The sequence below is a fragment of the Amblyomma maculatum genome, chromosome 6 (assembly GCF_055883805.1).
Source record: "Amblyomma maculatum isolate TAMU_Amacu chromosome 6, ASM5588380v1, whole genome shotgun sequence".
In the NCBI taxonomy this organism is placed as follows: Eukaryota; Metazoa; Arthropoda; class Arachnida; order Ixodida; family Ixodidae; genus Amblyomma; species Amblyomma maculatum.
In genome coordinates this window covers 174,838,747-174,852,081 of record NC_139349.1, presented here as the reverse complement: position 1 = coordinate 174,852,081, position 13,335 = coordinate 174,838,747, and the positions used below count along the sequence as shown (strand labels likewise).

The 13,335-nt window shown below is 47.7% G+C and overlaps 1 protein-coding gene across 3 annotated transcripts in view; it reads right to left on the bottom strand.

Moving 5' to 3' along the window:
* Positions 1–13,335, bottom strand: part of Hr3 (nuclear hormone receptor 3 ROR-beta) — a 125,219-nt gene that overhangs the window by 24,616 nt on the left and 87,268 nt on the right. For all 3 annotated transcript variants that reach the window (XM_084607699.1, XM_084607700.1, XM_084607701.1), the window contains 2 exons: positions 1,499–1,584; positions 235–376 (listed from right to left, as the gene is read on the bottom strand). In XM_084607699.1, the coding sequence (XP_084463825.1) occupies positions 235–376; positions 1,499–1,584 (228 nt within the window). The remainder of the gene's footprint in view (positions 1–234; positions 377–1,498; positions 1,585–13,335) is intronic.

The window sequence follows — 13,335 nt, the reverse complement described above, 5'->3', positions numbered from 1 at the left end:
TACACTGAACGACAATGTAAACAATGCATACGGGTATGTGGTGGTCGACACCATACCGAACATTGTGTCTGAAGTTATACGCCTTCACACATTAATTCCACTCCTGATACATCACAGATTGTGTCGCATGCCATTATAAAGGCATCAAAAATCAGCACTCCTTGCCGGCGATTTACCCAGATTTAGAGGGAGCAGCATCCACACTTACAAAACATCAACAGAGAGTTCACTTACCGTCCCGAGACATTCCTAGCGCGAGACACTTTTGTAGTCTGCAGTACTGGCATCGGTTCCTGTTGACTCGGTCAACCACGCAGTTCTTTTGCCGGGGACATTGATAATTCACAACGCTCGACTGACTTCTCCTGAAGAACCCCTGCACAACAACGAGAGACGCCGCGGTAAGGTTCTCAGCTTGGCACATGTTATTGACATACCTTTTTCTTTCCACAACTTTCAACATAACATGCGCTGCTTAAGGTCAGCGGCATTCCCCGCATTATGCTTCCAAGTTTGAGTCAGCCGCAGCGTACAACGTCAAATATTACAGCCACATTTTTCTTTGTATTCATAACGTTGATTTCCATGATACTGAACCCATTCTTGCTGTTCGCACGCGGTTGCCAAAACGCTGCCGCATCTTATAATGTACTTAGCAGCACCAGCACTTGCATCATAACGAACAGCATTATTCATGTCATTATTTTTCACCCATTCACAGCTTTATACTGTATTAATGCATTTCCAGAGTTTTTCTCCAATTTTTGTTTTCCATCGAAAGTGCGCCAACACGACGGGTTTGTTTTCTCCACAGAGCAAATAAAAGCAGAGCAATTTATTGTTATTTTTTTATTATTATTATCACTATTATTATTGTCACTATTATCACTATTATTATTATTATCACTAATATCACTATTATTATTATTATCACTATTATTATTATTATTATTATTATTATTATTATTATTATTATTATTATTATTATTATTATTATTATTATTATTATTATTATTATTAGTGGGTCATAGAGGTAAAGATTAATTTACATTTGCACATCCTTTACGATATCTTCAAAATAACGAAACTGCAGCTGTAATGCTTGTATATATCAGCACATTGCCTAAAATATCTCTCAAACATTTCTATTTCTTCCTTTTTGCTGAACTTGCGGGAGCTACTTAAATTTCATGGGCGCCGGGTAGAGGGGATGGAGGGAAACACATTGTCCAGTACCGCTCGCGCCATGCAGCCTAGACCCACGAACGATTACCTCAAATCCACTTCACTGCAGCACTACGCTGTATGTGGCAAAGCCCACGTTAAACTACTTAGGGTCACTTGACTACTTTACGTTGTTGTTTTTTTACAAGAAAATAAAATAAACATTTCAGAACTCGGATTATAATAATCCAATAGCAGAATAACTTGTGGTTTGCAATTATGAAGAAAGCGAGATGAACTACACAAAAACAAACGTAAGTATAGCGAAACTTACTTTGCACCCTTCGCACGTGATAACGCCGTAGTGGACTCCAGAAGACTTGTCGCCGCACACTTTGCATGGGATAATCTCGATTTGTGCTGCACATATAAAAAATAGCGAAGAATATAAGACAGGGCACGGCGCTTAAAAAGAGTAAAAATAGAAGAATGGAAGAATGTGCGAACACAAGCGGTATTTTGAGCATGCAAGCATTTTGACGTGAACAGGGTGCATCGGCAGTCATGCAAACAATGCGCAGAGATAAGAAAGCAAACATAAGGCAATAATTACAAATTCACCCCCATAAGTGTTGCCACACAGCTACAACGAAGAGATACACCGCATTTCTATAACTTTGCTACTGAAAAACTTGCAAAGATCCGGAGTTATGTATATCGCCACATTGCAGCGGCCAAGATATCAAGCAAACAACAGAGCGACACCAAACATGTATCAACTCAAAAGCACATTTATCTCCCTAAAGAGTTCACAAAAGCAGCGCAAAAACCTTCAAACTGCCGATAAGACACGATACTAGTATACGCAATATTCGAGGTTTTTATAGTGACACTGAAAATGAACGCTGAACTCAACTGTTATCAAAGAAGAATGCTGTGTTTAAACGTATGCGGCGCAGTTTCTTGCAACCATCGATAGTTATTTATGTCACTCAGTGTGATGGGCCAACTGGCGCAATGAGTGGTTTATGTTTTACGATGTTCCAAAGCGACTAAGTGTGAGAGACGCCGTAGTGAAGGGATCCGGAAATTTTGGCCACCCGGGGTTCCTTGAAGTGCCGTCGTCCAGCGCGAGGGAGCGCTACTTTTCACCTCCATTGAAAAGCGGGCGCCGCGGCCGGAATAATTGGCGAAATAAGGCCAATGAACGAACCTTTAACATATATTCACGCTAGGAAGATGAAAAATTAATGGAATGCGCGGGATAGTTATAGTCCGAATTTTTTGTTTTTCTTTAGACATGGCTACTGTACACTGGAGTTTATACCTTATTCGAAGGTACTGAGCTTAGAAATAATGTTGCACTTTTTACATTTTTTTTCCTCGGCACGTTCGTCAGCCCACCACAATATAAAAACTTTGTGAAAATACATCAGGCCCCTAGAATGAACACGTTACGACGAAACTTAGACGAAGAAAAAAGTTGGTCCAGTGGCTCAAAAAAATGCTTATTTTACAACTCGCCTCCTGCACTTATTCAAATTACACGAGGGAGAGAGAGAGACCCTTTAATGAAGAACAGAGATTTTAGCAGGCGCTTAAAGTTCGCTGACATGCTACTCTGTGTAGGAAGGGGAATTGGGGAGGAAAAGATTGAAAAAGAATCATGAGGAGAATAAAAGAAATGAAGGGGGAGATAAAATGCGGCCATTAAATTCGTTGTAAGGTGCATCGTGAAGTAATGGTATAAAATGAAATGATGAAATGCATAATTCGATAAATAGTTCGCAGCGTGATAAATGCCTGAGGGTAACATTCAAGGTGAACTTAAAGTTTGTCTAAAAGTTCAATTTCTTTTAAATACGCAAATTGAGAGTCTCTGTTGCCTAGGGCAGGCTAGGGGACCTAAAACAATGTCCATTGTTAAAAGCACTGGGGAAAGATTTTCCATGCTTTATTCGTAGTACGCACGCTCGTCAGCGTACGCAGGACACTCAAGCAGGATATGTTCCACAGTTTCAATCGAGCCACAGTTGTCACAACACGGACTGTTCATTTCACCGAAACGGTAGCGCAAGCCATTTATATATGCACAGTTCAGACGAAGTCGGTGGTAAAGAGATTCTAGTTGGCGAGGATATTTTGGAGGAAGTCTTGATTTTAAATGTGAGTCAATCAAGTAAAATTGCACGACGTTATACACAAGTACATTAGTCGCACATTTTTTTTTTTCTTTTCAGATACTGCCACCAAAGTTAAAGCTTTACGGCGTGTGCTCCACTACCATTTTCTTCTATTATTTTTTTTTATTGCTCAGCACGCAGGTGTCCGACACTTGTCTCTCCTCAACTCCATGCCGCTAAGTTTTACATAGCCTCCCACATACGCGAGAGCTCCGGGAGTCTAGAAAGCACGGCGTCCGACTCCATCGGCTATTGTCGCCCGCGGAAAGAAAAGCAGGACCAGGGGTGATCCCCAAAGGTGCTCCGCGGAGACTAATGGCCTGGATCGCGTTTTGTTTTCAGCGCTTCGCCGAACGCGCGTTTATTTTGGAGGCTCCGCGGAGTGCAGAGACTCGTTGGAAACCGTCCAGAACGTCCTCCCTGACCCAGACTTGTTTTGGTTTGGACCCGGGGGACTCCTCTGCTTACGCCACGCGTCGCACGCACGCGTGCTCCGCCACCGACGCGCGGTCTGGCTTGGCTTGGATTTTGTCGCGCCTCGGCTATTGCGTCAGCGCCGACCCACTTCCCACCACTGTCGTCACCTGTAAATGCGCTCAAGGGCGAATCCGAGTTGAAATAATTCTCACTGGCGAAAAAAGATGCAATGAAAACTTTGGAAGAATTTCGGAGATCTTCCCTTGCGTGTTACGGAGCCAGTTAAAAGCAAAACATGTCATAAAACACGGAGCGCTCTTCAAGGAATAGAAGACTTCCCACCTGCGGAAGCGAGCAATGCACACTGGCAAAGAAGGTGACACAGTTCTTTGTTTGTTTGCTTTTTTTTTTTATTTTTAGCCATGCAGTGATTCACCGCTTCGATGCTCGCATTCTTTGGACCTTGCGACGCAGTTAGCAATTCCGAGCTGTGAGTATCATGCGAATGCCTCTTAAGCTTCCATTTCGATTTTCGCTGGCGGGATGCAGCGTTTTGTTTTAAGCTACAACTACCTTAAGCTGTCTTGCTCTACACTACACCCTCGTACTACGCCGCGGTAGCAAACAAACAAATCATAAATGTGAAAAGAACCATCACATATTCCCGCTGGCAAGTCTTCCAAGAAGCGGCCGATTGCGTGTCATTGCCACGATGGAAACCCTCCGCACCACTCCACAGGACCAATCTCGTTCCGCTAAAGCTATTACACGCGGGAACTGCGGCGAATCAAGCAATAGAACAAAGCGGGGCCAACACAAGAGAGAACGAGGGAAGTGAGAGCTGCTCAGCTCAGAAGCGCCCCACACCTTTTGAGGTTTCGATGCGCTCGCAAAACCTTCCCGAGCACCTAGCATGTGCAGTAAGTGAACGGATAACGCCACACGGGAGAACGGGTAACAAGCCAAAAGCAGATACGAGAGAACCAGCGCGGACAGCAGTTTCTTCTTTTACCCCGAAGCGCATCCGCGCACGACGTCGTTGCCGGCGGAATGGGGCCACGGTGCGCGCGCTTCCCGCAGCCTGCACCCGTTTTTTTTTTTTTTTTTTATCTTTCTTTCCACCCAACCGCCAAGCCTCCGGGCTCCGTGTCGTCAGCCATTGCTGGAACCGCTGACTAATGGCCGCCGCTTACTGTCGACGGAACGGTGCGCGTGTTCGGGAATTTCCACCGCCGGACTGTTTCTTTTTGACAGTTGCGTCACGTCCCAGTGACCCTATGGCACCCCCCGCGAACGCCGGCGGCACAGCCCGTTTTCCCGTTAGCCTTTGCTCAATTCCATTAACGTCGAACTTCTCCCCTGCACGGCCACTGCATGGCCTTTGTTCTCTCGGCGCCGCCACTATGAGCGAATGGACATCGCCGCACGTGTGTCGGCCGCCGTTGTTTGTCTCGCGTGAGGTAATCACGGGCGACCGCTGCAGCTTTGACGCGGTCTCTTGAGCGTCATTATCAATAGCTGTGTAATGCACACGACTTGGCGATATAGCGCTAGGAAGAGCCACCACGATGCAAATTTGTCCACTCACAGTAGTGACTCTTGGTTTAAGTATTCGACACAGAGAAGATCGCAACCTGCTCTTAATTGCGCTGCTAAGCATAAGCAGCTGTACAAGGTCACACTTTACACACATACCGCGCTTAAAGTAATGGTATATGGAGCTTAGTGTCCTGCAGCTGAACATATGGAGTAAACGGGCGCCGAAGTTGAATGCCCGAATTAGTTTTTGCCATTTGGACTTCTCCACTGCGGCGAAGGTTCGATTCCTTGACGTTCGGTAAGCCGCCAAGGTCGATTCACATCCAGTGGAGCTCACGCCTCCTTTTCCGGTGCACGGCACAACAAAAACCAGCTAAAACGACCGAAAGGGAAATGCACTGTTCACGTCATTTCCTCGTTGGATCGAGAAATGCAAGCCCCAAATGCGAAGTGAAATCAGCCGTCAAGATTAGGTTGTTTACTTATTGAAGCGCATTGCTGCAATAAACCACGGGATCGGGAGCTCACCGAAATCGCTGCAAGAATCAGACAGTGAAGTGACGACTACTATGAGGTACCGACCAGAAGGGGGAGATTCTCTCAGAAAAACCTAATCCCGAACAACCTAAAATGCATAACGCCGTGGCTGCGGTGGTGAGTAGAATGAAAAGCGCGACTACAGGGATGTTGATTACCGTTATTACTGACCGAATCTTGAGGAGAGACGGTACCCCGAACTGTAGAAAGCGTTAGCGATCAAGAGTTTGACGATCGCAGAGCCCGCTGGTTGTACGTGGGCACGCGTCCAGCAGGGGCTGCACCCGCGAGAAAAGTCGCGCTTATTTACAGGTGACGCGCTGCAGCCGGTCGCGTGCGCCGAAGCGTCGCAGTTTGTCTGCAAAGCAGCAGTGATGGCTAATCGCGCTCTGCGGCCACAGGAAGAAAGGGGCAGATTACACACCGTCCCTATGCGATAAGGGGCGCATTGCGCGAACAGGACGCACATTGAGGCGGTGATGAGGGAAGCGTTACTCCAGAAGGAGCAAGCATTACAACCACGGTGGAAGAGAGCAACAAACACAAAAACAAAACAACGGCGAGATTGCCGATATACGTAAAAGGTGAACGACCTCTGACGTGCCTCCCTCTATCTTTTTTCGAGCTTATCGTTGTTGATGTTCATCCTCCTCTCCGCCAGCGGTTCGCCGAGGCGCACAGCAGCTTCGGACGTAGAAGCGGCCGATCGTTATACAGTGTTGCCGTTGGACTCCGAGCTGCGGCGGCTAAGTTTAGCAAAGTTCTTTTCTCATCCGGAAGCCGCTTCGCGCGATGTTCGTCTCGCGAGGCGAGGAGATGCGGCGCCGCCGGAGCCGCCTGGTTCGCAGCGGTCCCTCCCGAAAGGGTTTATCAATAAACGCGCCTGCGGCGACCATCTCGGGCGGCTCGTTTGCCCGATTGATGGATGGCCTCCTCGCGGGTCCTGCGAGATCGTAGCAAGGACAAGTGCAGCTCTTGTGCCCAGCCCTCCGGCATACCAGCCTAGCGACTGACAGTGCTGCAAATGACCCTGACATCATAGTTATACGCCAAAAATAAGCCAACATCGATAACAATGAACGAAAAAGCCCAGTAACAAGTGAGACCATAACAGGAGAAAAGAGAAGGAACATTCATAATGTAAAAATAGCGCGAAGAACACACGGATAGAAAGGACGACGCAGACAAGCGCTAAAATCATGAACGTTCACCAACTCGTCCAGATTTATGCTTTACTTAGAAGAGAAGGAAAGAAAACAAGTATGCGTTACGTCACTGCGCTGGAAAAAAAAAAAGCGAAGAAAGAAAAATTAAGGATTCGGAAATTTAAAATCAGCCATTGTGATAAAACACTTCGCTGGTCTAGTTTTTTATAATCTCATGGAAGCTTAGTACGCGAGAATTATTGTACAAAGTGCTTGTGCTGAGCACATTGTACGTAATATTTTTTACGTACAATTTTACGTACAATATTTGTACGTAATTTTTTACGCAATATTTTGGATGACTACAATCTAACATGTGAATTGATAATTTGTTATATTCTCGGTTATATTAAGCGATAAATATTGCACAGCACATAAATACTCGGGCCTTATACTTCAAGCGGTAAAATGTCGACTTGTGAGGAAGTCATCCAGGCTTCCGATGCAGAGTATTCAAGACGCCGTTCTTAAGCCTAATTGTAAACGCCTACTTTTTTTTTTTTTTTTTTCGCAATGGAACGGTTCATTATCCTACCGAAGAAAGGTTCAAGACGTCTTCGGTCCGATGTTAGCAGAAAGGTATCTCCAAAATGTCTTTTGCAGACATCTATCAACATCCCCGACATTTAAATATTATCAGCTCACAGTGCGGTCATTTCCACAGTTCGCAGCTACGCTTGCCTGCGAATGACTTTCGCAGTGCATTAACACGCACCGTTCACCAAAAAAAAAATAAAAAGTTTGCTAGTAGTATGCACCGGTTCCGCTCTGACCACTCAGAGTAATTTCACAAGTTCTCAGCCTCAGCCGCTGACACTTCGGCCCATTCCTCAGCCATCTGTCAGTCGAATAAACGGAATCAGATCCATTTCGGTGCGGACAACCCAAGAAAAATGTCAGCTGAAGCCGTTTTTCATTTATGCAGTACAAGAAACTCCCTTGGCCCGAATTCAGCAGCAGCAGCCAAATCCGGAAACACGAGAATGGCTTTTCACTGGCTCCTCGGACACGCACGGGTCATCAGCTAGCGAAAGCCGTTTCAAAGTATTAACCAGCGTTTAGCTGTTCTCCACTCCCAGAGGCTTGGTGAATTCGGCCGCATGCAGGTTAGCCGCCAGCCTTGGCACCTCGTGCATAGATATCACAACAGGTATACTTTTTACCTTGTCCTGAAAGAAGTGATTTATAAGCGAAGGGATAAAGGTGGGCCACAAGGCTCACCATCTGGCCTGCGCTGGGTTACCAGGTGTGGCGATGTGGATAGTTTCAACCACGCGTAGAGTGAGCCTAATTGCTACAAGACAGCGCCCTCGTGTCTGGAGAGCCTTCCAAACTCGACCATGTTCCACAATGCAGCCTCAACATGCACGATGAGTTTTTGCCCAGGACGCCACATGAGGCGGCGACATCACGTGCGTGTATGCGCACCGGTGCCATACATCAGACAAGGACGCACTCCTCGCAGCACTTGACAGCCGGCAGGGAGGAAACCCCCTTTTTTGCGCGCGCACACCGCAATGATTGCACAGCTCTCTGGGCTGGAGATAAGGGCCCACACTTTCCTTCATCGCATGCCACACAGCAGTAACAACCGCAGCGTTGCGGCCATTTGAACCGCATACAATCCATTCTTTGTAGCGGACGGAATAAGACTCGCATGTCTCGAGTGCGGGTTTAGCGACGCCGCGGCCGCAAGCTAGAACCCCGGCTCGATGCAAAACCGGCTGCGTTTCACCCTACATGTGCGGGAGCAAAAACCGCTCTGCATTAGGACACGGATAGCTTTACAGACTCATTTCCGCTTAAGGTATTAACTGTGGCTTGGAATGTACCACGTGAGAAAGAAAAAAAAAAGACATCACTGAGTTTAGTTCGGAAATATAATGCGATCTTCGACGAGCACCAGGTGCTGGTAAATACCAAATGACGCAGCGGCTTTTGTCCAACGAGGGGTACTGAACAAAATGGTGCTTATGGATCGCAATACCACGCAGTAAGACATATTTACGTGCTATGACATCGGGAAAGAGCGTGCACCACTTGTCACAAAGTTTACATCCCAGAGGTGTTGCTTCTAAGCCGTGTAGTGGCGCTCCATTAGCGAAAAAAAAAAAATTGTCATGCAATAACATCTAATAGCCTTTATCATACAACGCCATAGACATAAGACATTATTCAGATATATTTATGATACAGTATGAAATTAGCATGATATTTGACATTGTGTGATAACGACTGTTAAGGTCATTGCATCGTACATTTTTCACCAAGGTACTGCAGTATTCGCAGAAGTCTCACCCGTTGACGGGGACAGGACCAAAAATATTTTTTAAATTCAGGAGATGTACAAAGGTGTATTACGAGCCAAGCGGTGTGGCTCACAAGCCCCTCCAAGCTGTTCACGAAGGGTGTCTGTGCATTTAAATACGCTTTAAGCGTGGCTGGCACATCGAAACCATCTGTTCAACTCGCATGAAAAACTGGAAAGCCCAACCTAGCCCTAATTTTACGAACAGCATATTCACGTGCTCGACGAAGGCTCATTTTGCTCTGTAGCCACGGAACAGAGTCGGGACATATGGTAGCAATTGTACTGGGGCGTAAGTGAGGCGTTTTTCGGAAATATTTCCAAGCAAGGGCACGAGCAAGACGCAGCGGATCTAAGGCCAGGAAGCCGAATGTAGTGGAAGGCGCACTATTCATTGATCGGCTGACGCACCGCTAACGGTGGCAGTTGTGGCCCGTCGTTCGTGTCAAGTTCGATCTGAGTGCGGGCACCCACGGCGAAAAAAAAAAAAAAAAAACGCCGCACTGCATCCGCAAACGAGCCCTGTTGCGCGCCGAACGGAAACCGCCGGGAAGAAAGCGGCGCGCGGTTAGTGGAATCGGAAACAAAAGCAGGGGAGGAGGCGCATTTCCTGGCGAAAAGCAGGCGGCCGCGATATCTGGGCCAATGGGTCGACGCCCCGCGAGTCGATAATCGGCTACACTGCTGCCGTTCCTCTCGGAGGCCCTCTTCCTGCCCCCCTGCAGAGCATGCTAATGCCCCTCCCACCCTTCTTTCCCCAGCACGCCTTTTGAGGCGTGCGAGTCCCGTTGGGCGAACTGGCCTGGGTTCGTTCCGAGCGTGCGTGCGACGGCCACCGGGGATGAATGCGTAGTTTAATTGCACTCAGTATATCGAAAACGTCAGTAAAATGCTTAGTCGCGTTCAATACAACCTGTAACGCGTAAAGCGCAGACCATGCCGTACGCTGCACCTCTCAGTAGTAAAAATGCGCTTATGCATGGCGCTCCAATAATAAAAAAAAAAAATCTGTACGGACGCCACAGCCTTCAGAGTTTGAAAAAAAGGATCAGTTCTGCTAACTTGAGAAACTTGCTTCTTCCTGTATGAGGCTCACTACTGAGGCATAAAGAGTTTCAACTTTCGAGTAATATTCAATGTCACTGTACGCAGTTACCAAAAAGTGAGAAAAATCGTCCAGGTCCCCTCCATTTCGAAACTGAACAGGGTCACCTAATAAAGTGCCCTATCCTAGCTCTAGGCTTCTAAATCACAACCTGACCCTCAAGCATAGACTACAACGATATTATGCGCCGGGAAGACCCTGCTCACAAGAAATGCACCTCTTGGCCTCAGTTATCAAGACTTGTACGTCATAACAAACTATAAGATTACGATCGTCCCCAAGCTTCCTCGTTTTTTTATGTAGAGCCTTCATTGCGATGTAGCATGCCGATTTCGACCCCTCCTAAATATATCTCGTCATAAGCCGCCAAATTTCGAGGCAACGTTTCGATCCGCGGTGTAAAGTCCCCCCCCCCCCCCCCCCACACACACACACACAACAAATGCCCCTTCACAAAAGAATGTGGGGGAGGAGGCCCACAGGACACGACACGAGCCGCGTACTGTCTTCACATCAGCGGAGTGAGCGCGTTCGTCGTGCACGGCGGAGTGCAAAGCAACCTTCCTCCCTCAGCGGTGACGCGTTGCGCCAGCGCCGCACGGGTCAGCGGCTCTCGGGAGCAGCTTCGAGAGGAAGAGGCGCAGCTTCGTCACAGCCGCAAAGACGCGCGTCGGCGAGACGGCATCGAGTCCGCACCACGCCCCGGCTTCTGCTGCTCAAGGAGAGAGGAACAGTGGTCACGAAAAAGAAAAGAAAAAACGGAAGGAAAAGCCGTTGCCAATCGCGGCAATTAGTACATATGACATCTCAAGCCCCTGAGCTGCGACAAGGATAGCGAGGCAAGTACAAAAAGCTGTATACACTATGAAAGTACAAGAAGTATAATACAGCCAAGACAATTAATGCGCCTTTCGCGTGCAAATGTCCAGGCGCTGTCCGAAATTTAACAGCGCGCAATCAGTGATTGCTTGTATGTGTACAAACTAAAGCACGCTGTATATAGGCAGCTGCGAACACCTAATATCCATACAATAATTCATCGCCCGCGCGACACAATGTTCCTCAAGGGCTCGCGCAGGAAAATTGCAAGTCGCGTCGTTTGGATGAATGGTAGCTGAAATTAGGGATTGCATCTGAACACCGAAATCGGGCTAGAAGATGCGCACATCGCAAGAAAGGAGAGGTCGTATTCCTTGTAAAACCAATGCCGCGAGAAACAATGCATCCCCAAACTTCAGTACAAAACAATCGCGAGTCGGAGAGGCCCCTCCGGTCAACCAGTTACGTCTCGCGTCACGAGGCAGTGCACTCGAAAAGCGAGAGCGTAAGCTGTGCCGTCGTACGCGCGCAATGCATCCCAGCGCAGGAGGAAGGGGAGGGGACTGAGCAGTACACCACGGGTCGCAGCGAGTCTCCCTTTCCGCATTAGGCTAATGGAGCAGACCACGACGGCGGCCCGCACTGCTGCAGCACACGGGGAAGTCGCTGGACACTCGGCTGATTGAGTGTGGCTGACGGGTCACCACTGCGGTCATCGATGCGCTTCCTGCATCGGCGAGCCGACAAAGCGGTCACGGGGGAACTCGAGGTCCCGCGTTCGACCAAAGTGGCTATACCTGAAACAAGGATCGGGTTCTGCTATCCCGTAACAGCTCGATGCGTATGCCGTATTTTTTCCTTACAACACCAATGAGGATTTAGGCAATAGAAGCAGTGTTATAAGTGTTTGCTTCCCGAATTCAATGCGACTGGTCACGTCGGGGCCTAATAGCAATGGGCCATAGCTCAGTTCAGTTCAGTTTTGTCGTTCAGTCGTGTCCGACTCTTCGTGACCCTATGGACCATGTCACGCCACGCTTTCCGGTCTTTCACCATCTTCCTAAGTTCCTAACATCACATAACTTCATCTGCAGTGCCTCGAGGATGCCATCTAACCATCGCGTTCGCTGCCTACCCCTTCTCCGGCGACCCTCAACCTTTCCCAACATCAAATATTTCTCCAGCGACTCCCCTCTTCTCATCAGATGACCAAAGTAGCTGAGCTTTAACTTTAGAATTTGACCCTCCAATGAGCAGTCAAGGTTTATGGTCGACAATATCGACTGATTTGATCTTCTGGCAGTCCAAGGAACTCTTAAGAGTCTTCGCCAGCACCACAATTCAAACGCGTTAATTCTTCGGCGGTCAGCCTTTTTCACAGTCCAACTCTCGCATCCATACATCACAACTGGAAAGACCATAGCACGAGTTATACGGATCTTGGTTGGCAGACTAATGTCTCTGCTCTTTACTAGGCGGTCAAGGCTAACCATTGCTCTCTTTCCCAGAAGCAGGCGTCTCCTAATTTCATGGCTGCAGTCTCCTTCCGAGGTAATCTTGGAGCCCAAGAACAGAAAATCTGTCACAGCTTCCACTTCTTGTCCATTGATGCTCCAGGACTTGATAGGGCAAGACGCCATCATCTTTGTCTTTTTAATGTTCAGTTCAAGCCCAAACTTCTCACTCTCTTCTTGTAGCCATAGCTAGGACTTTGGAAATAGCTGAAGTAAGTGCTGCCAGCCTTTGGCTTTCAGAAACGCAAAAATGTCGAGTCCGCAACCGCTGCACATCTTTCGCCATTCACCGTTTGACAGTGAAAACTATTACGGTTTGCGTGTGTTCCCTGATATGTTAGGTTATGTTGTAGGCATAGAAACGACTGCGAAACTGCCCTGAGCAATGAAATGAGTGGACTACGGAACTGCATAAACACTGGCAGTAGATGCTATTGCGGCTGGTTAATGCTCATATTTACACACAGGAAATGTTCTGACTTCCCGATGCGTGTACGAGTGTCGGTAGTTTGGGAAGGGCCATCAGCAGATTAGAAAACATGAC